Raw genomic sequence first — 27,916 nt, 5'->3', positions numbered from 1 at the left:
AACTCTACAGAGCTACTGAGTCGATCCGTGACGATGACTCCATGGTCTATGGCGTAAGCGACTGTCGCAAACGTCCCTATCCAGAAATGTATCAAGACGATCCAATGATGGGGCATTTCTACGAAGAGGAGTTGCAAGATGGCATTGAATTTGAAACTGAGCAGAGTTCAGAATACAGTGACAGTGGATCTCTGAGAAACCATGGAAACTTGCGACCCAGCAAGTCTGGGGACAGTATCAGCAGTATGCCACAGTTTGAGCGATTTCTGCAGGACTTGGAGCCCACTCTGTGGGAAGGCGGTAACCTGAGTCCTACTGGGCAGTCAAACACAGAGACCAACAAAGGAAAGAAAGTTCAGACAGAAAAGAATGAAAAAAACTAAAATCTAAGAAACACTAGTCACTTGAATGTCAAAGTCAGAGACGTAACTATAAAATGAAATAATCGTTGTGCATATTTCATGATTTTTATTGAACCCTTTGGGAAATGCAATTCACAATGGAAACAAATAATGTACATTTTGTGAATCACAGAAAACGTAAATAAATATTTTATACATAAAGATTGTGTTCAGTGTTGCTTGCATGTAGTCACACAGAGATGTGATGCAATGACCAACAGTGTAATGTACCAAAGGAAAGTTTCATTCAACAAGCAAGAACACACACTTAAATGCTACTAGAACTTGTGAGAGAGTGGGTAGACCTTTGTTCAACATAGTTAATTTGGCATGATATGGACCACAATCCACTTACTAATATTACACTGTAAATCCAGGATTCAATTCTGAAAACCAGAATACGCATATTTACTAGATTCAAAATGACCATATCTTTGATATTAGGGGCATGAAAAATAAACAACTAAACTTCTGGCCTGATTTTCCATTTTATTAATTGTCTTAATTTACACAATGCTGGTGTTCCCCACAGAACATTTGAAAAAAACTTTTTCCTTGGACAGTACTGTGCAGGGTAAATGCCAAGGAAATCCTATACATCTTCCAGCTCTTGTCATTTACAGATCCTAAATACTTTATCAATTCCTATAGACATTCCGGTTTATATTTCTACAGGATGAGCTGAACGTCTATATCAAGCTAAAACTCTTTGACATTCCATGAAAGATCAACATTTGAAGTAACAAAATGGTTCAAGTTCAAGCTTGGTTTGGAAATTCCTATCATACTTTGCGTTAAAATTTTCAACTTTAAATCTCTGTGATTGTTGCCATAACTGTGTAAGTTGTCTGTGCTAGCCTGGACATAAAGACACTCAACTGTGCAAAGTGTCTGTGGAAAGGATTTCTCTGTTCCACAGTCAGAGGAGATTACTTTCATTCCAGATGATGGTACCCTCAAGGCCAAAGGTCATGACTTCTTGTGTGACCTTTTGTGTTTTAAAATCTCAACCGCTGTGAACTGGAAATCCTGCTGACAGTCAGGGCAGTGATATGACTTTTTCAAATGACTCATCTGGTCAGGTTTGTTCCTAGCTAACTCCTTGTCAGTCTCTGCGTTGTCTTCTTTGGATTCTGTGATAGAATGAAAATAGAATGAAATGGTATAACAATGAGATCATACAGTTTGATAATTCTAATTTGATTTCTGAAAAACATAATGACCTTTCAATACTCAGCAGGAGCAAATGTAATATTTGACATTTTTTGTTTCCACAGTTTTCAGCTCTGCCTTCCATGCTAAAACAGTTACAATATTTTAAGAAATTCAACAAAACTCTCCAATCCCCTCAAATCCACACTCTCTTCATACCAACATATCATGAAGCATATCACTGACAGAACATGGAAATGAAAGTCAGATTTGAGGATGAACTCTGAACTATGACCTCTGCACTATGACCTTCATCATACCTGTATCTCCTGCACACTGGCTTTCATGTTGTATCTTCTCCAGCACTGTTACTATCAATGACTTGTTGCATGTAGGACATGTCCAGTGTTTTCTGATCACAGAGCTGAATCCTTCCATTTTGCTAGCTGTCTCTTCATCTAACAGACTGCAAAGAAGTGACAAAACTGACTTTCAGGAGGAGACTGTTCAAAATAAGATTTATCTGCCCTACGTGTTTCATCTTAACTGATGAGTATGAATTTAGTGATTTGTGATTATACCCGGGGAGAGTGAAAAAAAAAATAGATTTAAAAATTTTGGCACCAACTTTATGGTCAGAAAATGGAAAAAGTTTAAAACATATTCTACAAATGAACTTAATGACTTAGTCTCTCTGAATCCACTTTGCTTTTGTTCAAATTTATCCAATATTCACACATTCAGAATTTATGAGTTTTGTTCCAAGAACACTTATTTTACATTCAGGGTTTATGAGTTTCCATGAACACTTATTCATCAGCGAACTACAAGAGTGATAAGGAAATGTTCTTCCTCTGTTGAGAAAAACTTGAGAAAACATTTTCCTAATACAAGAATAGATGTTGAAAAAGTGTAAACAATCTAGAAAGACTTCACATTATGGGAGGTGTACTTCTTGAAATGTACAAATGGGAATATATGGTGGTTAGGAAACATATTCATTGAAAGTTCTCATGAAAGCTGATTTTTATAGAGTTAATAACGTTGACTTACCATCCATATGTTAAGTATTCATTAACCTGATTGCCACCTTTCGTTGGGTGTGGTCTGCTGTCTGAACTTTGAACTTTGAAAAACTTTATATCAGCTTGGCTTTGTAAATTGTCCTCCTCTGCAGTGACAAAAATTGGAAATAAACAGAAATTTTTATAGACTGACAATCTGGATACATTTAGCATTATTCTTGATATAGCTTGATACATCATCATGCTATCCACATTGTGGTACAACATTTCTTGGATCTAGGAGAGTCACCCCCTGGACATTTTACCAACAGGAGAATAGCACTAATCCTATGGTTGATGGGGAATTGTCCAGGGGTGACAGTCCCGATACTCAATTCTTACATCACACAAAGAGCAGAACAAAGATAAATCATCTTCTGAATTATCCTTAATCAATTTCCATATTTCTTAATCTTGAGGATACAAATTATATTCTATAATCACAGGTGACAGTCTTATCTGTTTTCATCAAATATAAATTCGACATCTCTTTACTATTCTGAACTCCTCTTCATGTTTTTAATACACATTTATCAGAATGTGGATTAAAGGTTTGTTAAAAATATTTTTATTTCATTTTAATGAGAACAAGTCATCGTTGATGACACAGTCCCCACTTGTTAATGGGTACTTTGATTACATGTCCTCAGAGAGGATAGAGTCCTCTTCTTTAGGTCTGTGATAAAAATACTTTTGAATAAATTCGCTTGATACATGTCTGAGTTGTAGTTCAGGACATGAAAAAATCGTAATAAAATGGCCACATGTCGGCCATATTGGATCGTATCACAAAACAAATCGATGTGCATATGTATGACATAGGTCAATGTCCTTGTACAAAGTTTGAATAAAATCGGTTGAGATTGCCTGAATTATGGCTCTGTACATGAAAAAATCGTAAAAAATGGTCGCACGGCAGCCATATTGGATCATATCACATGAAAAATTGACGTGCATATCTATGACATTGGTCAATGTCCTTGTACCAGCTTTGAATAAAATCAGTTGAAACATGTCTGAGTTATGGCTCTGTACATGAAAAAATCATAATAAAATAGCCGCCTGGCAGCCATATTGGATCGTATCAAAAAACAAATTGACGTGCATCTGTATGACATATGAAGTAATCCTTGTACCAAGTTTGAATGAAATCGCTCCAGGCATCTCTGAGATATCTGCGTGAACGGACGGACGCACGCACGCACGCACGCACGCACACACGCACGGACATGACCAAACTATAAGTCCCCCCGGACGGTGTCCGTTGGGACTAAAAAAACCTAAAAGTTTGGCATTGAAAATAAATTCATTCATAGAGAGTTAGCAAGATACTCATATCCGCTCTACTTATGGTGATGGGATTTCATTATTAATTACCTGGATTTTGGCTTGCCCATCACTGCTTTTGTGTGTTTTTAAAGTATTCAATTAGTCTATTTGTAATGAATTCTGTAGATATACATAGAAGCATTTTTAACCAGCTATTTCATTTGTGCCCCTTGTCAGAAACCCAGGTCTAAATAACTAGTCCTGTACCTCTCAAATTTTCGTCTTGGAAAGATTTGATAAATTGACCACTGAGGGCGCCCTTTAACAGCCACACAGGTAATCCTTTGTTAAAGTAGACTTACGTTTGTCAGCACAGGCATAGAGATGAGCAGCTTCAGTAGATCGGAGTTTTCTCACACTGTAATGGACATCACTGTCTAAAAACTCTGATAATTTACTGGCTAGAATTCTCTCCATTCTCAGGACATTCAGATTAGCTGGACTGCTTGTATCTGTCCTGTCTCGTGACATTGACATGGTGTCTATATTAATTCAAGGAAAAAAATTTCATCACTCTGTATTAAAGTTTGAAATTCAGTTTAAGTTTGGGTTTGCATTGAATTATATTTTGACTTTGCTTGTATTTGGGTTTGAATTTGAGATTCAGTAAATTTGAGTTTGAAATTGTTCTGAATTTAGTTTGCCATCCTAGTATATAACTCTAACAATTCAGGTATTCCAGGTACTGATTACTTTGGACGGTAAGTTCTTGTACTAGGCTTGTAGTCAGACATGAGAATGTCATGTACATTGGAGACAGCGCCCTCTTACAGTAAAAAACATTACTGGTAGTATTTATTCATCGTGATTTCCATGAGGATAGACAAAACAATCAAACTTACCTTCCAGTTTCATCTGTAGTAATCTCTGCCATGTTGATCTGAGCTGTACGGTGCTGGACAGTAGATACTGAGCTGATTCACTCTCTTTGAATCGGAATTCAATCCACTCATCCACTACAATCCTGCAAAACACACAGAATTACACTGTAACAACACCTTGAATGACTGAGGAAATGAGTAATTTCTCCAAGCAGCATGCAAATTTGGAGGTGATTTCATCCCAGTTTGTCAATATTTGGATCATAGAATGGAAAAATCTCTAACTTGAACACTTTTAAGTATGGTCATTAAAATAACATTTGCAGCGGATACCTCATCTTCATTTTGTCCTTGTAGACAACGTACAGAATTTCACCTTTGCAACTTGAAAACAATGATGAAAACAATGTCAAATACAGAACAGTGGCAATCCATCACCAGATGATGCCGTCCCATGTATTCTCTTTGTCTAGACTGATGAACTGTCAAGGTTTACGTGACAATATTTTGGGACACAAAATCACCATTTGTCAAATTCAGATGTATTTCTACAAGGATTCCCTTACATTTTTCATCTTACCTGGTGCAGTCTTCATTTGTATCAATACTCTGAGAATACAGTAACATCGTCTGCAGAGCTGGGACTCTCATGGTATTCATCAGGTATGGCTTGTTGGTTTCCAGCAATGACCTGCAAAGTTCAATTAAAAGGTTCTGATTATACAAAGAGGAACAAGGGACATGATCATGCTTTGGTTACCAACAAGTAAATATACAATTGACAATGGTTGCTTGTTGGGGTGTAGGGTCGGGAAAGGTCATTCCTGGGTTACCAGGGAGTTCAGCCCAGGTGGGGCAATAAACTATTGTATTAAAGATTGGGAAAAGAAGCAAAAACAATATCACTGTAAGATTCTAAATTGAAACATGTTTTAATTTAGAAAGTGTTTTGGTGTATTAATTATACCAAGCTATTTGAAGCTAGCTTTTGTTGACAATATATTCCCCTGTGCTGACATTGTTACACTTCTACATAACTCAAGGCATGGGTGAAGGCACTAAATAACAAAGATTCTATTTTGAAATGTGGTTTAGTTCAGAAAGTGTTTTGGAATTCTAATCATACAAAGCTATTTGCAGCCAGCTTTTGTTGACTGTTTATCATCCTGTGTTGACATTACTACACTTCTAGGTGACCCAACTAATTTTTTATGTTTTTAATTTCCTGACTTCCTTTCACTGATAATTTCCTGTACACAGGTAATCAAAAACCAGTAGTGTCGGGCAAAACCATGGTGGTAAAACGTACTTTTCCACGTCAAGGCATGGGTGAAAGTTAGTGGACACAAACCTTTAGATGTGAACTAAAAGGGTTTTCCAGGGGGACTCTTGGTATGAAGGTATGTACTTTATCTCTAATCCTGACTCAAATGACTCCTTAGGTTACCAAATGCTAATGCTATCTGCACAAACTAATCTCCAGTCTTGCCCTACTGGGTAAAACTCCAGGCACACAATAGTTTACAGAAACAATTTGTGTTTATAGCTGTAGTGTTCTTTCATGCTTTGGAAATGCCACACTGTCATGGAACCAAACAGAAAATTGAACTATGAAAAATATCAACACTCACACACATCTGATATATTTCAGAACTCAATAAATGTCACGTTCCTGAAAGTTACAGTGCAATACTTACACAAATGAAAGTAATTCGTGTTGATTGCCGAAATTCATCCTAGTGGCATCCATTTCATTTTATTCTTTATCCTTGGCTCCAGTATGTCTGGATTGTTGGCAAACACACCGGTCGGATGCAACACTACAAATGGTTTGGACTGGAAAAAAATATGTCGTCATGGATAAAGATATGATACATTTCAAAGTAAATTCTTACTCCAGTTACAATAATACTTTGTCCTCAACAACCCACAGACTACGAACTTGATGAGAAACAAATCATAGCAGGTACAGTACAAATGCACCTAGTTTGCATTCTCTCTCATAACTATCAGCATAGAAGACTGAAATATCCAATCATGTATGGGTATCCTTCAACTCTAAACCCAAACCATGACTGAAAGCCCTGTGTTGAGTATCCATTCTCAGACAAAAAAGGCCTTGTGGGAACCAATCATATCATACTGTTGAACTGATTGAAAATATATTGGGTACTAAGACTGTCTTTTTTATTATGTAACCAAACTTGATAACTATTTGAACTGGCTAAAACTTCATTTTGCATGTTTGGAAAGTCTACGGTGTCATTTGTGGGTGGTATTTCATTTCTTTGAGTTCAACATGGTGTCCTACACTGTGCCTTCATTTGTGGTTATGGCTGGAGTTGGCAGAGACCAATACAGTCTATCAGCGGAGGAGTTGCTGTATAATACTTTATCAGCACTTTGCATTTCTCATTGAGACCACATTCAAAATAATCTTCTTTCTCTAACTAGGGTACAGGGCAAACTTTGAAAGTTGTAGAAGTGCAACACTCATTGCACTTTTAATTTCAACCATCTTCTCCAAGGATGATCTCGTATGTCATCTCTCCAATACCACTAATACCAATGCATCACTGCTCAAAAATATCTGTGCCTATTCTCAAAATATTGCAATTCTTTTACTAGACATAATTCAGTTGCTTTGATTTGCACTCTTAACCCTTTGACCCCGGCTTGGACAAAAATGTCCGCATGATGTCATAAGGTACCAGGGGGTCAGGATGCAAAGGGTAATATTTTAGAAGTGTCTTTGCAGTAAATAGGAATTCACCCAGATTTAACCTCACTAGATACATATAACCATCTATACATTGGCCATGAAGCTTTGAAACATGAAAATTCTTTAAGAATTCTAATATAGCAACAATAAATGCTGAATCAGGAATTGGTAAAACCCAGACGTTGAACTGATCATGGTAAAACATAACCACATGCGCAAACGTGCGCAGAAATATGTGTATTTCCCTACAAATTTGTACCCATGGATTTGTTTGTAATGCCATCATGTAATCTCTTGAGTGTACTGAGTTTGCAGAACACTGCACATCCTATTTATTCCAGAGTCGGACCATCCATCGTACCAAGGGTGCATTAATAAGTTTGCTAAACTAAAAACATAAATTTAACTGTGGGTACTTTAAAGGACGGTGGTCGCCAGAACAGCATGTGTGCGACTTTCTTGTTTACAAACAATGTATTTCGTGCATGATATCTAGATGCAACAAGTCAACATAGCTGCAACATTTATATTCTATGATATTCATTGTTAACAAACATATTTTAACTTTCATCAATCACCAACGTATCCTAGATACAGTGTTTACATCTGTTGTAGGGGTCCCTGGCAACTTTTGAGCAGAGTTCCGATGACAGCCTCCCTTTAAAGTAATTTCACAGACAGACATTCCTTGCATTTTCTCAGGGAAAGTATATATTCAAAAGTACCATGATATACACACAATGATAGATGTATAGTTTACATGAGTATTGCTTTGAAATGTGTTCCATGGCAGCTGTCAGTCTGAACAAGCTGAAGGTCATCAATAATAGTTGCAATGTCAAGTGCAATTTAAGCAATTTAAAGTACATTTCAAAGAGTCAAAGCTGTCTAAAAGGCATATTCTGATGTCTGTAGTGAAGCAATGCTCACCTTGGTGTGGAAGATTTGATCGGAATCCTTCCTGTAAGAATTACACTCATCAGAGATTGCAATCTGTGGATAAAGTCCGCTGCACAGAATCACCTTCAGGAGGTTGATGTCTCTTAGAGTAAAACTGTGACTCACAGTCGACATTTCCTAGTCAGGGGATGAAAACCAAAAAATTATGAGATATAACCGTATTTCTTAAGTAACACAATAAACATAACCAACACTTAACTGACAAGTGGTATGATATTTTTGTCACTCTGACATCACAATTGGCACTTTATGAACGCTTTCACTCTATTTCTCTGTAAATAGGTCTGACCCACTCATCGAAAACAACAAACATCTGGTGATGACTTGATTAGAAATAACATTTCCTAGTGTATTTCTTCCACTGGCAATGTAGGGAAACAAACTGATAACTCCTTTTATACAGGAGATGGACTCTCTCCTGAATTAAAGGTATATCTTCATCTTCATCTGTATTTTAGCTGAACTTGCCATCTGCGTAATAGTTAACCTCTTTTGAATGGAGATGTTTTTACAAACTTTTCAACTGACCTTCATCTGATCAATGTCATGGGTGAGTTTGAAATCAATATCAGCGATGTCAATATCTTCATTATCACTTTTGTCACTGATTTCATAGTCCTGAAATAGAAATGATAAAGGTTTACAATAAAGTTTTATGATTAACATTAAAGACAAGCACATGAAGCCATGTTATTCCTGTGAACATTTATCCATGTACAAATCTATGCGAGAGACTTGACTTTTTATGGATTACTTTATCCAGGGCATTCATTTAAAACTTTCCATAACATTTCATAACATCAAAATTTCAAAAAGGACAAATATTAAAGAAAGGATGATACACATAAACAAAGGTATGGATATAAAGACAATTTAGATAATGGAGATACATTAGAACATCTACTGTACTATGATGAAAAGTGTAACCAAGGCGATAGGGAAAACTATGGCAACATGATGGTACATCTTACTACGTCTGATTAAGAATCCAGCATGTGTTGATATGAGACAATAGTTAAAGATACAGGACAATTATAAAAAGTTTGTATCAGATGACACTTAAATGACTAAATACGCAGAAAGAACTGAATGGCATGCACTAATCATAATTACATCCTGTTCCAGTTTAAGGATTTTTCTTTTTCTTGTGGCGTGTCTCTGCTCTCGTTTCATCTTCTTGAGCTTCTCTCTTTCCATGTTTCTCTGGTTTCTCTCTAGACTGCTGTACTGTCTGTCCTGTCCAGCCATGCCAAGCAGGCCACTCTCCTGTGTGCACATCAAGACACAGTCATCAAGACAAAGCTAAAAAAAACTGTGCTGTCATCCTAAAAACATTTGGAAACTTCGTCAAAACTTGGCGGAAAAAGATCTGAACACCATGTGATGAATTGTATCTCCAAGTACCATATCACAATCATAGTACAATTGATCTATTTAGGATCATAATAGACTCAGCTATAAATATGATTAAAATTTGCATATGCTTGCAGCACTTAAATTTGCATGATAAAGACCATAGGAACATAGGGTGTGATACCAATTCATAGATTCTTGTATGTCAGTGCATTCCAGCAGATTATCCACATAAATTCTAGCTGCTTAAATCTGAATAGATGCTGTAATTGTTTCCTGGCAAAGATTTTCCTTGAAGTATCTCAGAAACATGCCAGCTTTCACTGATGTGAGCTGTTCTCTATCTTTATAGGTGGTTGAATGATATATCCCACACCTATTAATGTATGTCATGATTACCTTCAGAAGATCTTTGAATTGTTGTCTGAGTTTGGACATCTCGTAGAATCTCTGCTCCTCAAGTCCTCTTCTTTTACACCAATTCCTAGATGATCCCCTCCCTTCTGACTTGGTCTGTCAGGTAATGAAAATTCTCAAAACTAAGTAAAATTTTAGTCATGTTTGCTTTAAATTTGGGAACTCAGAAGCTTTGAATGACAAATGTGTGGAAATTTTTAACACCTTTCAAGATACATGCCAGTTGTGAAATTTGAAGAAGCAACATCGAAATTTTCTTCCTTAGCAGAGGAAAACGATTAAAAATATTTGGTCTTAGAATATGGTTGAGGAGTTCAAAGTACAAGGGGAATAGCATGCTACACTTATGTAGCTTTTGAAATAAAATTGGCAGGATTCACATGAATGACCATGCAAGTATGCTAGGTCAATGCAGGGGTCATACAAAAGGGATGTAAGGTCAGCAGAGTCATACAAATGGCTTTCAGTGTTGTAATTCTAATGTCACCATTCTCCTTTTCTTTGATTAGGAGCAGATACTGCAAGGGTGTACATCTCAGCACTTTGTTACCATAGTCTTAGTGTTGCAGTTTAAATATATCATTACAAAAATATGATTAGGAAAAACTTTGCTTTTGATGATGAATTGACATTTAAGCAGTATATCATACAGATGACAGTGGTTCCATACCTGTAGCCACTCATCATAGGCATTGAGCAAAGTGAATGGATCTCCATGGTCTGACTCTAGAGGGCGTCTTGCAGTCTGAAACGAAAATACCATTGTACTTTTGTTTTGTTCAAGATTACGAAATACAGTTGAATGTCAGAATAAGTAAAACCAGCATTATTGAACAGAATTGGGTATTCCTATCTAAGTTTTTCCTCTTCATAATATTGACAGTCTTACGACTTACTTGAAAGATTCAACTCCAAATGCCACTCACTACACATTTCTCCAATACTGGTAATAAGCCAGACAACAATGTAAGCTTGTGTATACTCACAGCAATGTCAATATTGTGATAGGCTTTATTGGTGAACGGTGACTGCACACTCAAAGCCGCTGCTATTGACAACACAGGGTGTATGACCTACAGCAGAGAATCATGGGATATACCGGGTAAGTATCATGAGGGAGCCATGTGTCCAGAATACTGATTTTATGACTCAGATTAACATGATACAATGCACAAACCTTCCATATTAAAATCTTGCCACTTCCATACAGTATATGTAGCATATTTTGAATCAAACTTCCCTTTGGCATGCAGTACATTAAAATGGTACAAAAATTGTTTCAATTTTTAGTGAAATTATCAATTTTCAGAAAACTGAGGAAAAAAAGTAAAAGTATAGGAATCCTCACATGGAAGACAGTTCCCATGATGAGCATTTTACCGATGACAACATCCACTGGTAACTGGGCAAGCATTTTACCAATTGGTGTCAGTTTCTCATCTTTGGTCAAAGCTCCTTGCTCTTTGAGGAAGAGTATGGAGTTTTCAATGCTTGACGCCGGGGGTGGCTCAATGAATGGAAAACTGAAAAATATTGACAAATGAAGGTATTAGTAAAGATACTTTCTATCTCAGATCAGAAATATTCAATTTTCAATTTTGTATTCACTTAGAATTTTTTCCACCTTGATTGCAAATTTAATTTTTCCAATTCAAAGTACGGTAGACACTGCAAAGATTAGAATACTAGATTATTTTGGTTAAAACCAAAAGGTGGGAACGATTTCTAATGTTTGTAAACGATTGTTCTTGAGGTATACAGTTTAAAAGACAATATGTAGAACTTCAAATGTGCAGAGCTACTGTATTTTGACATTGTAAAACATGATGGACATATAAGATGCGACAATAATCTGCAAAGAAATGCATAATTTTGAAAATTTTCTACATGAAGGAAAGAATTTTCAATTTTATGCATGTGTCTTTCTCCACTATTTTGTTTCCACAAGATAAAACTTAGAAGTTGGACTGCCATATAGATGAACACATATCAGAGTAAACCAATGTGTTCTTAGCTATACAGTTCACACTGCAACTACTTGAAGTCACACCATTCTGACGATAAAACAGGAGTGTGTGTACCTCACCTTCTGGCATTGGGTAATCCCATTGCGATCATTTGCAAGATCAGGGAGTCCAGAGGAACTCGCTGGATTTCAGGAGTTGTGTATTCTTGGAATTCATTGTAGTCAGATTCTTCATAGAGTCTAAAGCAGACACCCGGACCTGTCCTACCTGTATCCAAGCAAATTGCAAAATGTGATCAGATTGTAAAAATGTATAAATCTGAAGAACTTGGAGATTTTGTCCAGCATGTGCAGATTTTGTTTTTTTGGCATATACCGTTAACTGTTACATTTCAGTGAGTAATGGGGATGAAATCAAATGCCTGTTTAAAGTAAACATTTTATGGTATTTCCTTCATGTGACGTTCACAAAAAAACTTTAATATTAATACTGTCTCCATGGATATATTTATGGTTCATTGATGTCAATGTTGACATTGAAATCTGTTGAAATTACACAGAACCACTGTTGCCCTGAATTCAGCATAGATTAACATTCTTGCATTCATTATGATTCAGTAAGGAAATGATACAACACGATACACAAACGTAATTAAAAAGTACAGTCAAAAGATAAGGAAGCAGAGGACAAAAACTGATGACGTTTCTAAAATCTGAATTAGAAAACATCATACCTGCTCTTCCTTTTCTCTGTTCAGCGCTGGCTCTACTGATCCAGAACTCTTGCAATCTTTGCATCTTCGCCTTGGGATCATAACTCATCTCTTTCACCTGATGAAAAGTAAACATTGGAAACAACATTGTAAACAACATCGTCGGGATTGATGGAGAATGAGACCATGGGTAGGAATAGGTAGTGTAAGTGTTTTCATTAGTTGGTAGGTAGAGAAAATGTACAGTAAGCGAGAGGTAGAGCTATCTGCTGAGAAGGTTAGATGCTAGGTACACTATATACATGTGATATATTCTTGGTCTGGTAGTCAACAGTAGGCATTTAGAAATGTTTCACGTGAGTATGAAAGGCAGCTGATGGCATGGTACACATTGGTGGGCAGAATGTAGGTGTATGTGAAAAGAAGCATTTCATGTAGTATGTGGTGCATTTGTATGTGGACAAATATGTCGATAAAGTGAGGTGGTAGAGAACAAATAGGTACTTGAAATTTACTACGTAGCTGGGGAAGTGAATTTATTTAAAGGGAAATTCACTAAGGCTGAATTTTACATATTTGCTAGCCTAGGGGTCGCTTCTTCTAGAAAAGTCACTTTCACCATTCATAACTTGCGAGAATTTTTACAAAAATGGATAAAAAATAGTGGCGGAAGTTGCAGTTTAGGGTTTCATCAACTGAATGTATTTTGAATATATATGAATGTATTTTTGAATAAATATATATATATATATATATATATATATAATATGCAAGAATTCTACAAAGCATATAGAATCTCTACTTTGAATATGCAAATAAAAAAGATTAATTGTCGGTGATGAAGTAAGAAAGGTTGAACAAAATCTAAAACTATACCTTGCCAGAATCTACAATAAATCTGACGCCATCGATGGTCACTGAAGTCTCTGCTATGTTGGTTGATACAATGCATTTACGAACACCTTCAGGAGCAATGTCAAACACCTAGAAAACAACATAATCTAAGTTTCAGTGGTAATAGCTTTCATTTTCCTGTGACACTTTCACTGGTTTTGAACCGTGTCTAGCTAGGTGAAATGGAAAAGTAATATTCCGTGTTGCTGACACCAGATTTCTTGATTTTCTATTTAAGATTGTAAAAGACCAGATGGTGTTCTTATCTTGACAAGATGATAATAAAACATAATTGCTGGGAAGAAATAAATGAAATTGACATATATTTTAGCTTGCCAAAATTTGTACAGACAATCTGTAGCAAACACAAGGCATGTTAAAAAAATGCTTGCTATAAAATTGAGATTTTTAATTATTTGTGAAATTCGCCATACCATCAGGAAAGCAAGTTTGAAATAAAATGACAAGAATAAACACACACCTTGTCTTGTTCAGATACTGACAGTGTACTGTGTAATGGCAGTATAATCCATCTCTTTGTATGCATGGCATACTGTCTGGCTGCGTCTGCAACGCTAGTTATCTCCGACATTCCACTCAGAAATATCAACAAATCTCCTCTCTCTGTGCTGGGATACTTATTGTCAATGCGTTGCATGATGCGCAGATAGGGTCTTGGGTCGAGTCTCTCTGATTTGCTAGACTGCTCCTGGAATTTTGAGAGAGTATACATGGAAATGATCAATAGTCTAAATCAAGCTGCCCTATGATGTCATCAAAGTGCCCAATGACATCATCCAATTATAGTATGACATCATCAAATGCTCTATTACATCAGTATTTTCATTTACATGTATGTCCATGTCCTTAAGATAATTATTTGACTCTGCAATTTACATACACTTTTAATTATGTTTCTATGGCAATGATCACCATGACGATAGCTTATGAAGGGGATGCTTCTTAAATATTTATTTACCACTGCAATTTTTCTATCATAATGACTGAAATTTGCCTTGAATGAATCTTTCATCTTGTGCTAAGAGATAAAATATTCCTGTTTTGGATTTCTTACCTCCTGACTTATTGGGACGTATTCCAACTTGATTGGATAAAGTCTTCCTGGTACCTGTGAGGGTTTGACGTTAAAACATTTTTTTAACTCAATCTCTCAAGTTTCCATATTACCCAGTCTAGAGTTACCAGAGTTTCAGAGATGAGAAATTACAGAGCACCTTAGAAATCAAAGTTTCAAATTTATATCATTGCTTTTCATAATCAAGGATAAAAATTGCAGTGAGCACGCAAGATTTAGGATTTTAGACATGAATTACCTAAAACTTACTGATATTTCAAACTCAAAATGGCTCTATGCCCTGTGTTAACTCTATGGGAAAAAATTAAATTTGTGATTTTCACAAAAACAAGCTGGTGAAAACTTAATTTACTTGTGAATCCACAAAAGCAGCACACAAGAAAAGTATGGTAAAAATCTAAGTGTCAACTTGTACCACCATGGTTTGGCCCAAATCCGTTGTTATCAATGATGATTTTGGACCTGTTTACTGGGCATAGGGATGAACAGGTTAAAAGAAATTTAATTTCACCTTTGATGCATACTGACCTGTATGACTGGTGCATCATTGAAATATCCAGAGAAGAGACTGATGTTGATTGTGGCTGACATCAAGACAATCTTGAGATCCTTACGGTGTTGCAGTAGACATCTCAAGACACCGAGAAGGAAGTCGGTATGGATGTGTCTTTCATGGACTTCATCAATCACAATGACATTGTACTGCGATAAGGTAGAGTCAGTGGATATCTGTCTGAGCAGTAAACCTGAATTGAATGAAAACAGCTTCATGAAAATACTGGAATTGTTGTGAACTTTTCTGCTTATTGTTTTTCCGACAGAGGCATATTTGGCTTATTGTAGGAGTATTCCCACATAAATACTAAATTGTTGATATTTCTTGCCGCATCTTCTATATGTGAACTGGAAAAACACTTGGGAGGAATAAACTTTGTAATCCTGATGTACAACTGAACTCCAAATGAAAAAAGTGCACGGTTGTTATACAAACACAGGTTTGAAGTAATTGGTAATTCTTCACTCCAATAAATCAAAACTACCAGAAATATTCAACGTTCACAGGTAATCTCTGTCTCTTCACACTCTTACATGGTGATACATATTAGTACCAGTAATACAACAAATTACCAATATTGGCCTTGACAATTCTTGACAAAGTTTTTCACGTAAAGTTTTTGAGAACAGTGGCTCAAACAGACCATTTTATTCTTACCCTCTGTTAGAAACAAAATCCTTGTAAATATATTCTTGGTTGACTCAAATCTAATCTTGTATGCGACTTCAGAGCCAAACTCATGGAGTGTTTCATAGCCGACTCTCTTTGCTAGGGAAATGCAGGCAATCCGTCGAGGTTGTGTGCATGCTATGTTGGTGAATCCTGCCGCCAACAGATACTGAGGAACCTGTGATGTTATAAAGATGTAAAGTCATAAATGTTTCTGATATAGAAAATCGCTGTGATGCGATTTGGACTGCATTTGACCTTCTCTATTTCCAGCACAGATTTGGAACATTCTGGTATTTTCTAACAGATGGATTAATGTAGTATGCACCGGGAAAATGAAAGCCTTAACTTTTTAATCAAACTTTCATCGATTAAACCCTTCAACAATCATCTTACCAAATCAAGAATAAACAAGTCATCGTTGATGACCCAGTCCCCGCTTGCTAATGGGTACTTTGATTACAGGTTCTGTGATAAAAATACTTTGATACAGATGGCACTCAATGGCCAAGAATGAGTTCCATGGTGATGAAAAACATAAAACCAATGTAGGCCACTATCCTAAAGGTCATTAAATGAGTCAACTGGGAATTAGTTGACAGGATGTTGCAAAACATTTTTTCATTCTATCCTAATACTAATAGATAACCGGTACCATATTTCATAAAGTTTAATGTAGTATTTACAACACTATGAGATCAACATCTGTATCAAGTTTCATCAAATTTGACGTTGTATTTGTGGATATATCACTCTAATTAGGAAAGTTCATTACATATGCAATTACAATTAATTAAAATGACACTGATAAATGTCTTTTTCATTGTTAAAGCAATGTGAGCTTAACATCTGTACAAAGTTTCATGAAATTTGATGCAGTATTTCTGCATATCAACCTAATTATGAAACTTCAATAATTGACATGATACTGCTACATGACGTGAAACAACTGACGAGCATGTATGAAATAGGTCAATGTCCTTGTACCAACTTTGAATGATACTGGTGGAAATACCGGTATGTCTGAGTTATGGCTCAGTACATGAGAAAATCGTAACAAATTTGCCGCCACGCAGTGATATTTGATCTTACTGTTTAAAAAATCAACACGTATATGTATTACATAAGTCAATGTCCAGGTACAAACTTTGAATAAAATCAGTTGAGACTTGCTAGAGTTATGGCTCTCGACATGAAAAAAACCATAACAAAATTGCTACCATGTGGCCATATCAGACCATATCGAGAAACAAATCAATGTACTTATGTATACTATAAGTCATGTCCTTGTACCAACTTTGAATAAATTTGCTTGATACATGTCTGAGTTATTGTTCAGGACATGGAAAGTCGTAAAAAAAATGGCCACAAGGCAGCCATATTGGATCGTATCACAAAACAATTCAATGTTGAGATATGCCTGAATTATGGCTTTGTACACGAAAAAATCATAACAAAATGGCCGCCTGGCGGCCATATTGGATCATATCACAAAACAAATCCACATGCATATATATGACATTGGTCAATGTCCTTGTACCAACTTTGAATAAAATCGGTTGAAATATGTCTGAGTTATGGTGCTGTACATGAAAAAATCGTAATAAAATGGCCGCCTGGTGACCATATTGGATCGTATCACAAAACAAATCCACATGCATATATATGACATAGGTCAATGTCCTTGTACCAAGTTTGAATAAAATCGGTTGAGATATGCCTGAGTTATGGCACTGTACATGAAAAAATCGAAACAAAATGGCCGCCTGGCGGCCATATTGGATCGTATCACAAAACAAATCAATGTGCATATGTATGACATTGGTCATTGTCCTTGTATCAACTTTGAATAAAATCGGTTGAAACATGCCTGAGTTATGGCTCTGTACATGAAAAAATCGTAATAAAATGGCCGCCTGGCGGCCATATTGGATCATATCACAAAACAAATCCACATGCATATATATGACATTGGTCAATGTCCTTGTACCAACTTTGAATAAAATCGGTTGAAACATGTCTGAGTTATGGCTCCGTACATGAAATATTGTAATAAAATGGCCGCCTGGCGGCCATATTGGATCGTATCGCAAAATAAATCGATGTGCATCTGTAGGTCATAGTGCTATGCCTTTGTGCCAAGTTTGAACAAAATTGGTTTGGCAGTGTCTGAGAAACTGTTGATGACGGACGGACGGACGGACGGACGGACACACGGACGGGACCCAATCTATAAGTCCCCGCCGGACTTCGTCCGCGGGGACTAATATCAGGGGTAACCATGCAAATTTTGGTTCTAGAGAAATGAATAACCTAACAATTACCGATACTGTAAATTCAAAATGGCTTCCATCTCTGAATAGGTTAAAATACAATTTTTGAAAAACTAAGAGGGACAATTTTTCTCAATTTTTCTCACTCCAAGTGATAAATCAGAAAAGAATTGTAGAAATTTGAGTCTGAATTGTAAACTTAAAACTCGACAAAAGAAGCAATACAGCACCGTGAAATTAACCACTGCAAATCTGAAATTTGGCGTAATCTAGGATAAGGATCATTCATCAGTTTTACACATGTATTGCTTGTGGAACAACCAGTGGAATCGTCCGGACACCATGGGGTGGAACTATATATAAAGAGTTGAATCTTACAGCACCAGATTGTTGTATTACCTGTGTAGACTTCCCACATCCGGTATCTCCAGCAACTACAACCACCTGATGGGCTCTCACTGCATTGACAATCTTCTCTCTGTACTGTGCGATGGGTAAATTAGCCTGATCTCTGCGAAGCTTTGCCAGCTTGTTGAACTGAACAAAACAAGAACAGATACACTGACTCATAAACAACATTATCAGGGCTTCAAAATAGTTTGCTTATCTATATACTGTGTGAATTTCATTTCTGTTTAATTTGTCCAGTTTACAAGGAATTAAGGAAGAGATTCCTCTCACCATTCTTTTATGATCAACCATCACTGACGAAATACTCTAGCCTTTTAAGATCGGAAAATACTCATACCATGTTAAACCTGGCAAAGTTTATTTATTATAGTTTCAAACTAAGGGGTAGCCTTTTAGAGAAAACTTGACTTTCTTCATGTTTATCTCTGTACAATTTCCATTGTAGTTCCTTCACATTAAGCCCCACTATACTTGCCTGTATATTTATTTTTCAACCTATTGTATAAAGGGCGGTGGCCTACGATACTGAATAAATTATCATCATCAATTATATACTGTGTGAAATAAATCAAATCAAAATTTTGCATGTCAAGGTTAGTACTGTCTATGCTGCAAAGCTATGTGTCCTAAAACTAGGATTACTGATAGGACCTTATCTATACAACTGTTCTGTCATAGTATGTTCATTTTTAGCTGGACGCTAGAACTGAAAAAGCCACGAGACTGAAGTGTAGAAATTCCTGGAATTTTTGACCAGACACAAATATAAGTTTACTGCGCCATAACATCAAAAATCTTTTACCTGCTGCTTTTGGCAGAAATCAACATAGTGGAGCAGAACTCGGCGGAATTCAGACACTTTCTCTCTGCTAAGCTTGTCATAATCTGTTGATGTCAAGAGAAAAGGTAATAAGGAACACACAATTTTTGTTACAGTTCAGTAACTTGCACAGTGCTAAGAACATGAGAATTTCTTTGGCAGAGTGGCAGGTATATTTATTCAATAAGGATGTTACCATTTCACCAGAAAATACTGCTGGACATCCACTGTTTTCTATGGAAACATTTGACCTCAGTACAAGGAAGTGGGAGTAAAAGTATTCACAAGATTCTCAATTATGAGAATCTTGTGACTTTCATGGACACAAATACTTTCCAGACATTATGTTTAACTCTGGTACAACACAAACAAATTTCTTATCAAAGTTTACAGATTCCTTTTGGTAGATGCATGAAACTTAAGCAACAGATATAAATCACTTTGCACTTGAGGTAATTTGTGTCATTATATATGTATACTGTCTGTGTCCTACACTTGATTTTAGCTTTGTAAATACTTTTTGTTTGTTGCTTGCTTGTTCAGTGTTTTTTAACCGTTTTCTTTTGAGCTTTTGAGGAACCTGTAAATGGAACTTGATCCCGTAGGATTTCCGAACAAATAAATAAATAAATAAATAAATAAATAAACAACAAACAAATATCTATATTTTTTAACATGTATTCAATTTTTGTCTCTCTTTTCTATCCAGAAGCGATTATGAAAAGCCACATTCTATTGTATTTGAATGTACATGGTTATAAATAGACTTTTGTAGAAACATCACAGTGCTATTGATTCAAACACATGACACTTACTTGCCTAATTTTAGATGTTGTATTCTATGATTTCTTTGTATTATGACAAGTATTTCTCAAAAGGGCAGGAAATCTAATGTGAAATGAAACCTATTAAATTATTTGCCCATTCTGTTGTAAATGAATGTTGTTACAGTGCAGTAAGTCTTTTACTTTTAACTTTGTGTGTCCATAGACAGTATGATGTGCCGCACTTTGCTGTACGAACGTAAAGCTGGCTTCATCCTCATCCTCAGCCTCAGGGGTCACACGAAAATGAGGATGAGGATGACGCTACAGCGTCAGCTTCACCGGCGTCAGATCCGATTATTCCCGAATGCGTCTGATGGAATGATAAGTGTAAAAACGACTTTAAAAATGTGCTCCAAGTTTCATATCACTGTAGATGTTGATCAAACACAGTGGGGTTTGTATTTTGTAATATTTAGTAACCACTCCTCTTAATATCCGTTTCTCACGATGTAGTTACAAGGCAATATTCTCAGCCCTTAAGGTTGTATGTTTAATATGTTGACTTTTTCAGACCTCAAGTCATAGTTATACCAGTTAATTGTTTTATATGTCCTCTGAATAATTAGGGTTTTCATATCGCCTCTCATGGTGGCGATTTTTACACATTTCGGACCATGTATACCTTTTTTGCACCAATTTTGGAAAATCTTAACGCAAGAGTTGAGAGGATACCAACAAACACATCCACGGATCCATGGACTGAAAATTACGAACATTTCAAAAAAACTAGTCTGTATGAGATATTCTAACGATAAAATATTACCTGCGAACCAGTTTAACGATTCAAAAGAAAGTTGAGAAAGAATGGAGTTGTTATTTTCTTAAGTTATGGGCGAATTTTATCATTTATCCGTCATAGGGTAGCGTAACTTCTGTAATCTTCGGATAGGACGCTGAGCTGACGCTTAGTAGCGTCATTTTCAGCATCAGCTAGAAAAGTCACCTGAGGCTGAGGCTGAGGATGAGGATGACGCCAACTTTACATTCGTCTTTGCTGTTCAGGTGTCAGTCTCTACATGATGTCATAGGTCACAGGGGTCAGAGTTCAAAGGGCTGGCCTGTTTGCTCCAGTGCAATGCTGTATATACAGATAGGTCCTCACTCACCATTGACAACAATGGGTTCGGGCTAAACTATTGTGGTGAAAGGGTTGCCAAGGGAAAATTGCATGATTTTTTTATGTCAATAAATTACAGAGAGATGAAATTCACAGGCTTTGGTTTATGCTCAGTACAGCATATGATAAAAGAAGTGGAATGAACTCACTTATAATTGGTATGGCTTAACCTAGAACTCAAAGAATTTACTGACCATTCTAGACTTTTGTCAAAAGTTTAGAATTATCAGTACTAACCAACCCAAATGAAACAAAAATATGTGATGATTCTCTCCATTAACCCTTTGACTGCCAAAGTCAATTTTTGTCTCCTTTAAAAAAATATAAAGCATACAATTATTTTTCAGTTCCAGACAATTTTTTCATATTTTTCCAAAAATTTTGTTCAAATATTGTCGCCAATAATAAGTTGTGTCCTTTTGGTCTAAAATTATCAAACAATCCAAAAAAGCTTAAAACTTGGCAAAATGCTTCATTAAAATTTTGTTGGGAAAAATTAGTTTTCAGAAGGTTAATCTAAATGTATGTTGGCATCATGTTTTGAAAGATGTTTGCCTAAATGGTAAAAGTTAGTCAAAATATGCAAATTGAAAGTGATCTACATGCAACAGCTCATATTGTTACAATTATACAATCAGATTGTTGCAGAACATAGCAATAAAACAATCGTGTTTGCTCAGGGAATTAAACACATCAGTGTTAAAGAACGTAGCAAACAACAATTGTTTTTGCTCAGGGAAGTAAGCACATCTTAACCAGTCAGATAAAATTACTTCTTTTACTGCACTAAAAAGTGGGATATTCTTTTTGTATATTTAATGGCTTTTCAGATCAAAGAATACGATATCCACTAAAAGTTCCATTTGATTTAAGAAATCACGTCATCTATTCAGTGCCAATAAATAGTCTGAGTAGAATGTGACATCCTTCTCAGACAATTTACTTGTTATTTCTGCATTATCAAAATTACACTTATGATAACTACTGGTACTTTTATCTTACATTTCTCCTACTATAAGAGATTTTAATGATGAAGAAAAAAGAGATGTTCGACAAATATTGCCAAACTGAAAAGGATTAGATCCAGTGCAAATGAATTACTATAAAACATGTCTGTTTTACAGATGGTATCCTTTTTTAGTGAAATTTAATACCTAAGTATGTCATTTCACAAATTTAGAGTGCCGATCATTTTAACTTTTCCCTGTATAGTTAGGATGTCTCTTTAGCTAAATCAAAGACAAGTGAAAATCTGAAAACACCAAAAATGCATGCAGCTTATTCAAAGTGTTTTAGAGTAAGTCATGTGAATATGAATAATTGTAAAGTATGCACACTGAAACATGTAAGCACAAGAGAAACTTGGCCTGCCGGTATTATATCACATTGAGACAATGAATGGTTTGTTTACCTCTTTCTCCTGACACAGAATACGGTGTTGAATAGTGTTCATAATCTTTTGATTTCAATGAAACATTGATTCTGTATCTCTTGTCATAGTTCTTTGGTAATCCCAATCTGTTGCTGGATCGATCAGAGGCATCAATGTTAGAAGGATGACCTGAATGAAGGAAAAATATGATTACAGTCACAATTGTGTTTGTATGTCCTGATTTTGTCAAAGTTGGTGAATTTTAAAACACAAAGAATATATTAACAGCCTTTTGTTTATCTCTTAGTAATTGACAGTGTTCTCAACCAATTGGAAATACAGAGGACTGACAAATTTACATAAGTACAATACATAATTTGCATATTCTTTGGTTTTGAAAACAGAGGAATGAAACACCCCTCGAATACTCCTATTGAGAACCCCTTTCATGTAAGACTGTCATTACAACATTGTAAAAACTTCAGCTTGGGCTGAAGCTATAGAGTTGAGTCTTCACTATTGGCTGACCATGACACAGCTAGTGTTACCTGAATTCACCCATATAACCACATACAGTGCGTGGACATATCTGTGGAAATGAGCAATAGAGGAAAAAGAACCTTCTTCTTTCTGTTGTAGAACCATACACAGTATGTGTGTTTCTCTACTTTCTATGTGTAACTCATTATTCATAGAAAGAGCGGGACTATATTACAATTTTTACTACATTAAACAAGATTATCTGATTATGTTATCTACCGATGACAAGGTTGATTCCAATATTTTTTCTCTAATAACCATTGCCTGTTTCTGCTAATCTGCATATCTGATCACTTGTCCTATGACAGTAATCTGCATATAGCATTTGTGGATACTTACATAGATTTTACGTTGAAAATTCTCACCTTCAGTTGATGCCTGCTTTCTGCTTTGGAATGCTTGATATTTCTTGAAGAATGCCCAAAAATCTTCATAGTCTTTTGTCCCTCTACAGTGAAATAATAATATTGTGCATGTAATTTTATGCAGACTTATTTTAATATATAGATAATTTGTGTTTGTGTTTGAGTAACGGAAAAAAAAGGGCAAACTTTAAAGTGTTTCATAATCTTTTAAAGTGTTATGTTTGCCTTCCTCGGTGTCACGTAATCTCAGTGTTTTCTCAAGGTTTCTCTAAAATGGGGAATAGCACCCTCTGCTTGAGAATTGAAGGGGAATTTGGTTCTGATTCAGGGGGAATGATAATTATTCAAATTTAACTTATGCAAATTAAGATGTTTTCACAATATAATCAAATTAAGGTAATAGCATTAGTCAAATATAAATAAAGACATTCCTGTTTCTTAGTTTTTTCAATCAAGGTAATGTTGAGTAATTCAGAAGCCTATACACAAATCATTCACACTATTTCAGTTCCAACAGAGTTTTGTAATCTGGAGGCAAACTCTAGTTAACAATCTTTCAGCTGTATCACATCCTTCTGCAGATAGGAAGCTTGTATGACTTTACTGTGGCTACAGATAGTGGATTACATCAACTGTATGATGTTACGTCATAGACTGTAATCATTAAGTGGAATGCTACTTTAAATACTCTGTGTAAATCATAATTTCAAACTTCATTAAAGAAAGGTCACAATATGCTGTGTACTAGTGATCATTTTAAAGAGGATTTCTGATTAGATAGGGGGCATTCCTGCAATTGTGTGTCCTAAAGAAAACTCTGTAATCCTAGTAAGTTTTTGAAACATTTTTTTATATAAAACAGTCAGCACAACTGCTTGTTTAGTACACAGTTTTGATTATTCATGGTTCTAGAATTATCTAAGATATCATTTATGATACTGTGTTTTGTATTCTCACGCTGCATACACTATGCAAGAAAGATATGAGTTGAGTTCAATTCAAAGTGCTACATATTTGACCAGTGAACTACAACTAGCAATGGGTATACCATAAGATTATTACCAGTTCAAGACACATATTATGAGCCATAGGAAGTGCATACAGTGAACTTTTTAAAATGCGGTGAGATGCTGTCTACTGTCATAACAGTATATTGAAGTATTGGTGTTAAATGTTGAAAAAAATGGGGAATTTTTTCTAGCTGAGAGTTCATCTGTGTTCCAATTGTGCTGTATTGTGAATAAAGCATCGTTACTTTCATGTCTGATCAGATCAGATCACTATATTTGTGCCATCAATATACTGGTATGATGTAATACTGAATAATCAGTGTAATGCACCAATAGAATGTTTTCACAAAGTCTGCCAATCACAAACCTCTTTATGAAATCACGGTCTCTGAAAAAGATTGCATCAAGTTCTGCCTGGTGTTTTTGCCATTCAATCCACTCAACATCCCAAAACTTAACAGCCTGTCTTCTCTCTGTGTCATGAGCACTGTCATGTCTGCCACTTGTGCCAGCGTGTGAATGGATAATTTCATCCGGGATTCTGGGGCTTCTTGATGTTGTCGCTCTTCCATCATTTCCATATTTTTTCCTGTCAGTGTCAGTAGCTTTATGATGAACGCCTGGTTCTGATTCCCTGCGATCTTTCGAAGTCACATCTCTGTCAGTATCATCACTCTTTCTGCGCTTTCGACTTGTCTTGTCGGTTTCACTGTCCCCGGTTTTCCTGCGTTTCGATTTACTCTTTCTTTCACGATCTCTGTGTTTGCTCTTTTTGTGAGAAGAGCTTGAATCCTTACTCTTGCGGTGATCGATGTGTTCATGCTCTCCTTGGCGTTTCCCATCCTTGGCAGTAGTCCTCCTTGGTGATAGACTTCTTTCTTGACGGCGATTGTGTCCGCGAGGGCGCTCTTCATTCGAGGCGTCTCCGTCGAAACCTCTTTCGGTCGAAAAGTCTCCTCGTCGTTTATGCCCATGGCTTGAGCTGTAATCACGATGAGTATGTCTTGACATCGTTTCAGTAACCGTGTATGCTGTTACGGGTTATGCATGATTACTCGATCCTTAGTTCACTTGGAACTCTGGGGTTGCAACTTTTTCACCAAATTGTAGTGCGCGACGCGACGAGGCAAACTGTTCTGCTTCTCATATCATATTGTATTTTATTGTATTTATGCTGAATAAGGATCTCAATAACGGCTCTTAATACTCAGTATACATGTGGAGAACATTCATCGTTTTAACGTATCATGATAAGCGGAAACTTACGTGAACTGATGCTTGCTGTCAAGAATACAATGTCAACGCACACCTGTTATGGGGGCGGCCATATTGTTTGACTACTTGTCTCGTTCTATCTCGCGAGATTCATGGACATTCGTCAACTACCATGCCAAAGATATTCACAGTGACGTGGTTTGTGCAAAGGCACACACTACAGGGAGAAGCAAAAAATCCACACATCTCCTTTTGATGACATCTTTATTGTATCTGTGATATTTCAAATAAACACATGTATATTAATATTACATTAAAAAAGTGACATTTGACAGAATGCGTCAAACCTTTCAGGTCTACGTCCGCATGTTCACAGTGGGGCTCATTTTGAGCTCTTGGAGCAACGAAATTCTTCGCTTTGTTAGTTTTATAATCTAAAAAGATTTATTTGTTTTTCTTCGTGGAGGGATAGAGCCCATCTTGAATTTCAATGTAGGGAAATTTTTTCTGTAGTACAAAAAAATTGTAGCCTTTGGTTTTTATTCTTGATTCGGAATAAGAATGGTTGAAATTTTCTTGGGGAAAGTTTGAGCAAAGGTTTAAACTCTTTAATTTCCGAGGCGCGTTCTGCAAAATCAAACAGAATTGCAGGTAATTTGTTTCATCGACACACTCACTATGCGGTGGCCAGAATACCCTTTACAAGTGAGAAGTTGGATACTTTAACATGGCTGTTAGAAGTTGGGTACTTTAACATGGCTGTTATATATCGTATCAGGGAGCAATGCACTTTAATTTCACATTGCAGTAAACTCCGTTAAATGCAATAATCTCCATAAATGTGATATTAACCACAATTGTAGTAAAATCAACCACAAATGTGATAAAACAGTCAACCATTAATGTAATAACCGAAACCACAAATGTAATAAATAAAAATTAACCATAAATGTAATAAAACTCAACCATAAACATTAATGTAACAACCCGGAATCACTAATGTAATAACCAAATTAACCATTTTAATAAAATTCAGCCATAAATATAATAAACTTGAACTTGTATATGTGATCATTTGTTTATCAATGCCCTGAGTAAGTAATAAACTTTAATAAGACTAGTGTAATGTTATCATTGCATACTTTCCTGAAACTAGGTTTCCTTTCCGAAAAACAGAATAGAATACTTTGAGAACACTATCAGAAAACAGCGAGTTACCAATCAAACAGTTAGACATAAAGAAAGTGGAACAGAAGTTCTAGACACTAATGATCACGTTATGAAACGCCAAAATAGCTCGTTGACAACCAGTGATACCACACAAAGTTTACAACAGACGACTCAGAACAAACAACAGAGAAAAATACAACCTTATCACAGAAAAGTACGATACAAAACATGTTGACGAGAATATTCATTATGAACACAAACTTGAACACCATCATGAACAAAAATGACACATTCTTGCTTCCCCAGTGAAAGCACAAACTTCAAGTGGGACAACATACTATACAATTTATCTATTATTTCAAACATTTTATCCACTGAAAATGAATTTGAGGCGACCGGTGAAGAAAGTATGGCAAAATTTCGAAACATTAAAGGATCATATTTTTATAGAATCTCTCCACTCTGGGAGTAGACTCTGCACTGACACGCGGATTACAGCCGTGTCTCGCCGTGACTAATCAGTTCTATACACAAAAAACCCGAAACGTAAAATACACTTACAAAATACACTAAACGCAACAACCAGAAAGATGTGTGGAGTTGCTTTCCCTTTATAGATAAATATGTAAGGGCTAATTCTTCAATTGCGATGACAATATAGTTATGTTACATTTATGGTTGAT

The 27,916-nt window shown here is 36.0% G+C and overlaps 1 protein-coding gene across 1 annotated transcript; it reads right to left on the bottom strand.

Moving 5' to 3' along the window:
* Positions 1-445: 445 nt before the first annotated feature.
* On the bottom strand, positions 446-26,203 carry LOC139120355 (probable ATP-dependent RNA helicase DHX34). Its single transcript, XM_070684694.1, is given in 27 exon segments — positions 446-1,534; positions 1,874-2,019; positions 2,607-2,724; positions 4,249-4,428; positions 4,789-4,910; positions 5,348-5,458; positions 6,465-6,507; positions 6,510-6,603; positions 8,420-8,566; positions 8,978-9,067; positions 9,563-9,715; positions 10,202-10,315; positions 10,890-10,964; positions 11,206-11,292; positions 11,568-11,742; positions 12,306-12,453; positions 12,920-13,016; positions 13,775-13,882; positions 14,274-14,501; positions 14,868-14,921; positions 15,417-15,634; positions 16,102-16,291; positions 18,786-18,923; positions 19,600-19,682; positions 22,973-23,122; positions 23,839-23,921; positions 25,216-26,203. Coding segments are annotated over 27 exon segments (3,960 nt in total). The 5' UTR covers positions 25,860-26,203; the 3' UTR covers positions 446-1,370.
* Positions 26,204-27,916: the final 1,713 nt, after the last annotated feature.

This window comes from Ptychodera flava, chromosome 20 (genome assembly GCF_041260155.1).
Source record: "Ptychodera flava strain L36383 chromosome 20, AS_Pfla_20210202, whole genome shotgun sequence".
NCBI lineage: Eukaryota > Metazoa > Hemichordata > Enteropneusta > Ptychoderidae > Ptychodera > Ptychodera flava.
The sequence above is the reverse complement of the archived record's forward strand: the minus strand, read 5'-3'. Positions and strand labels throughout refer to the sequence as shown.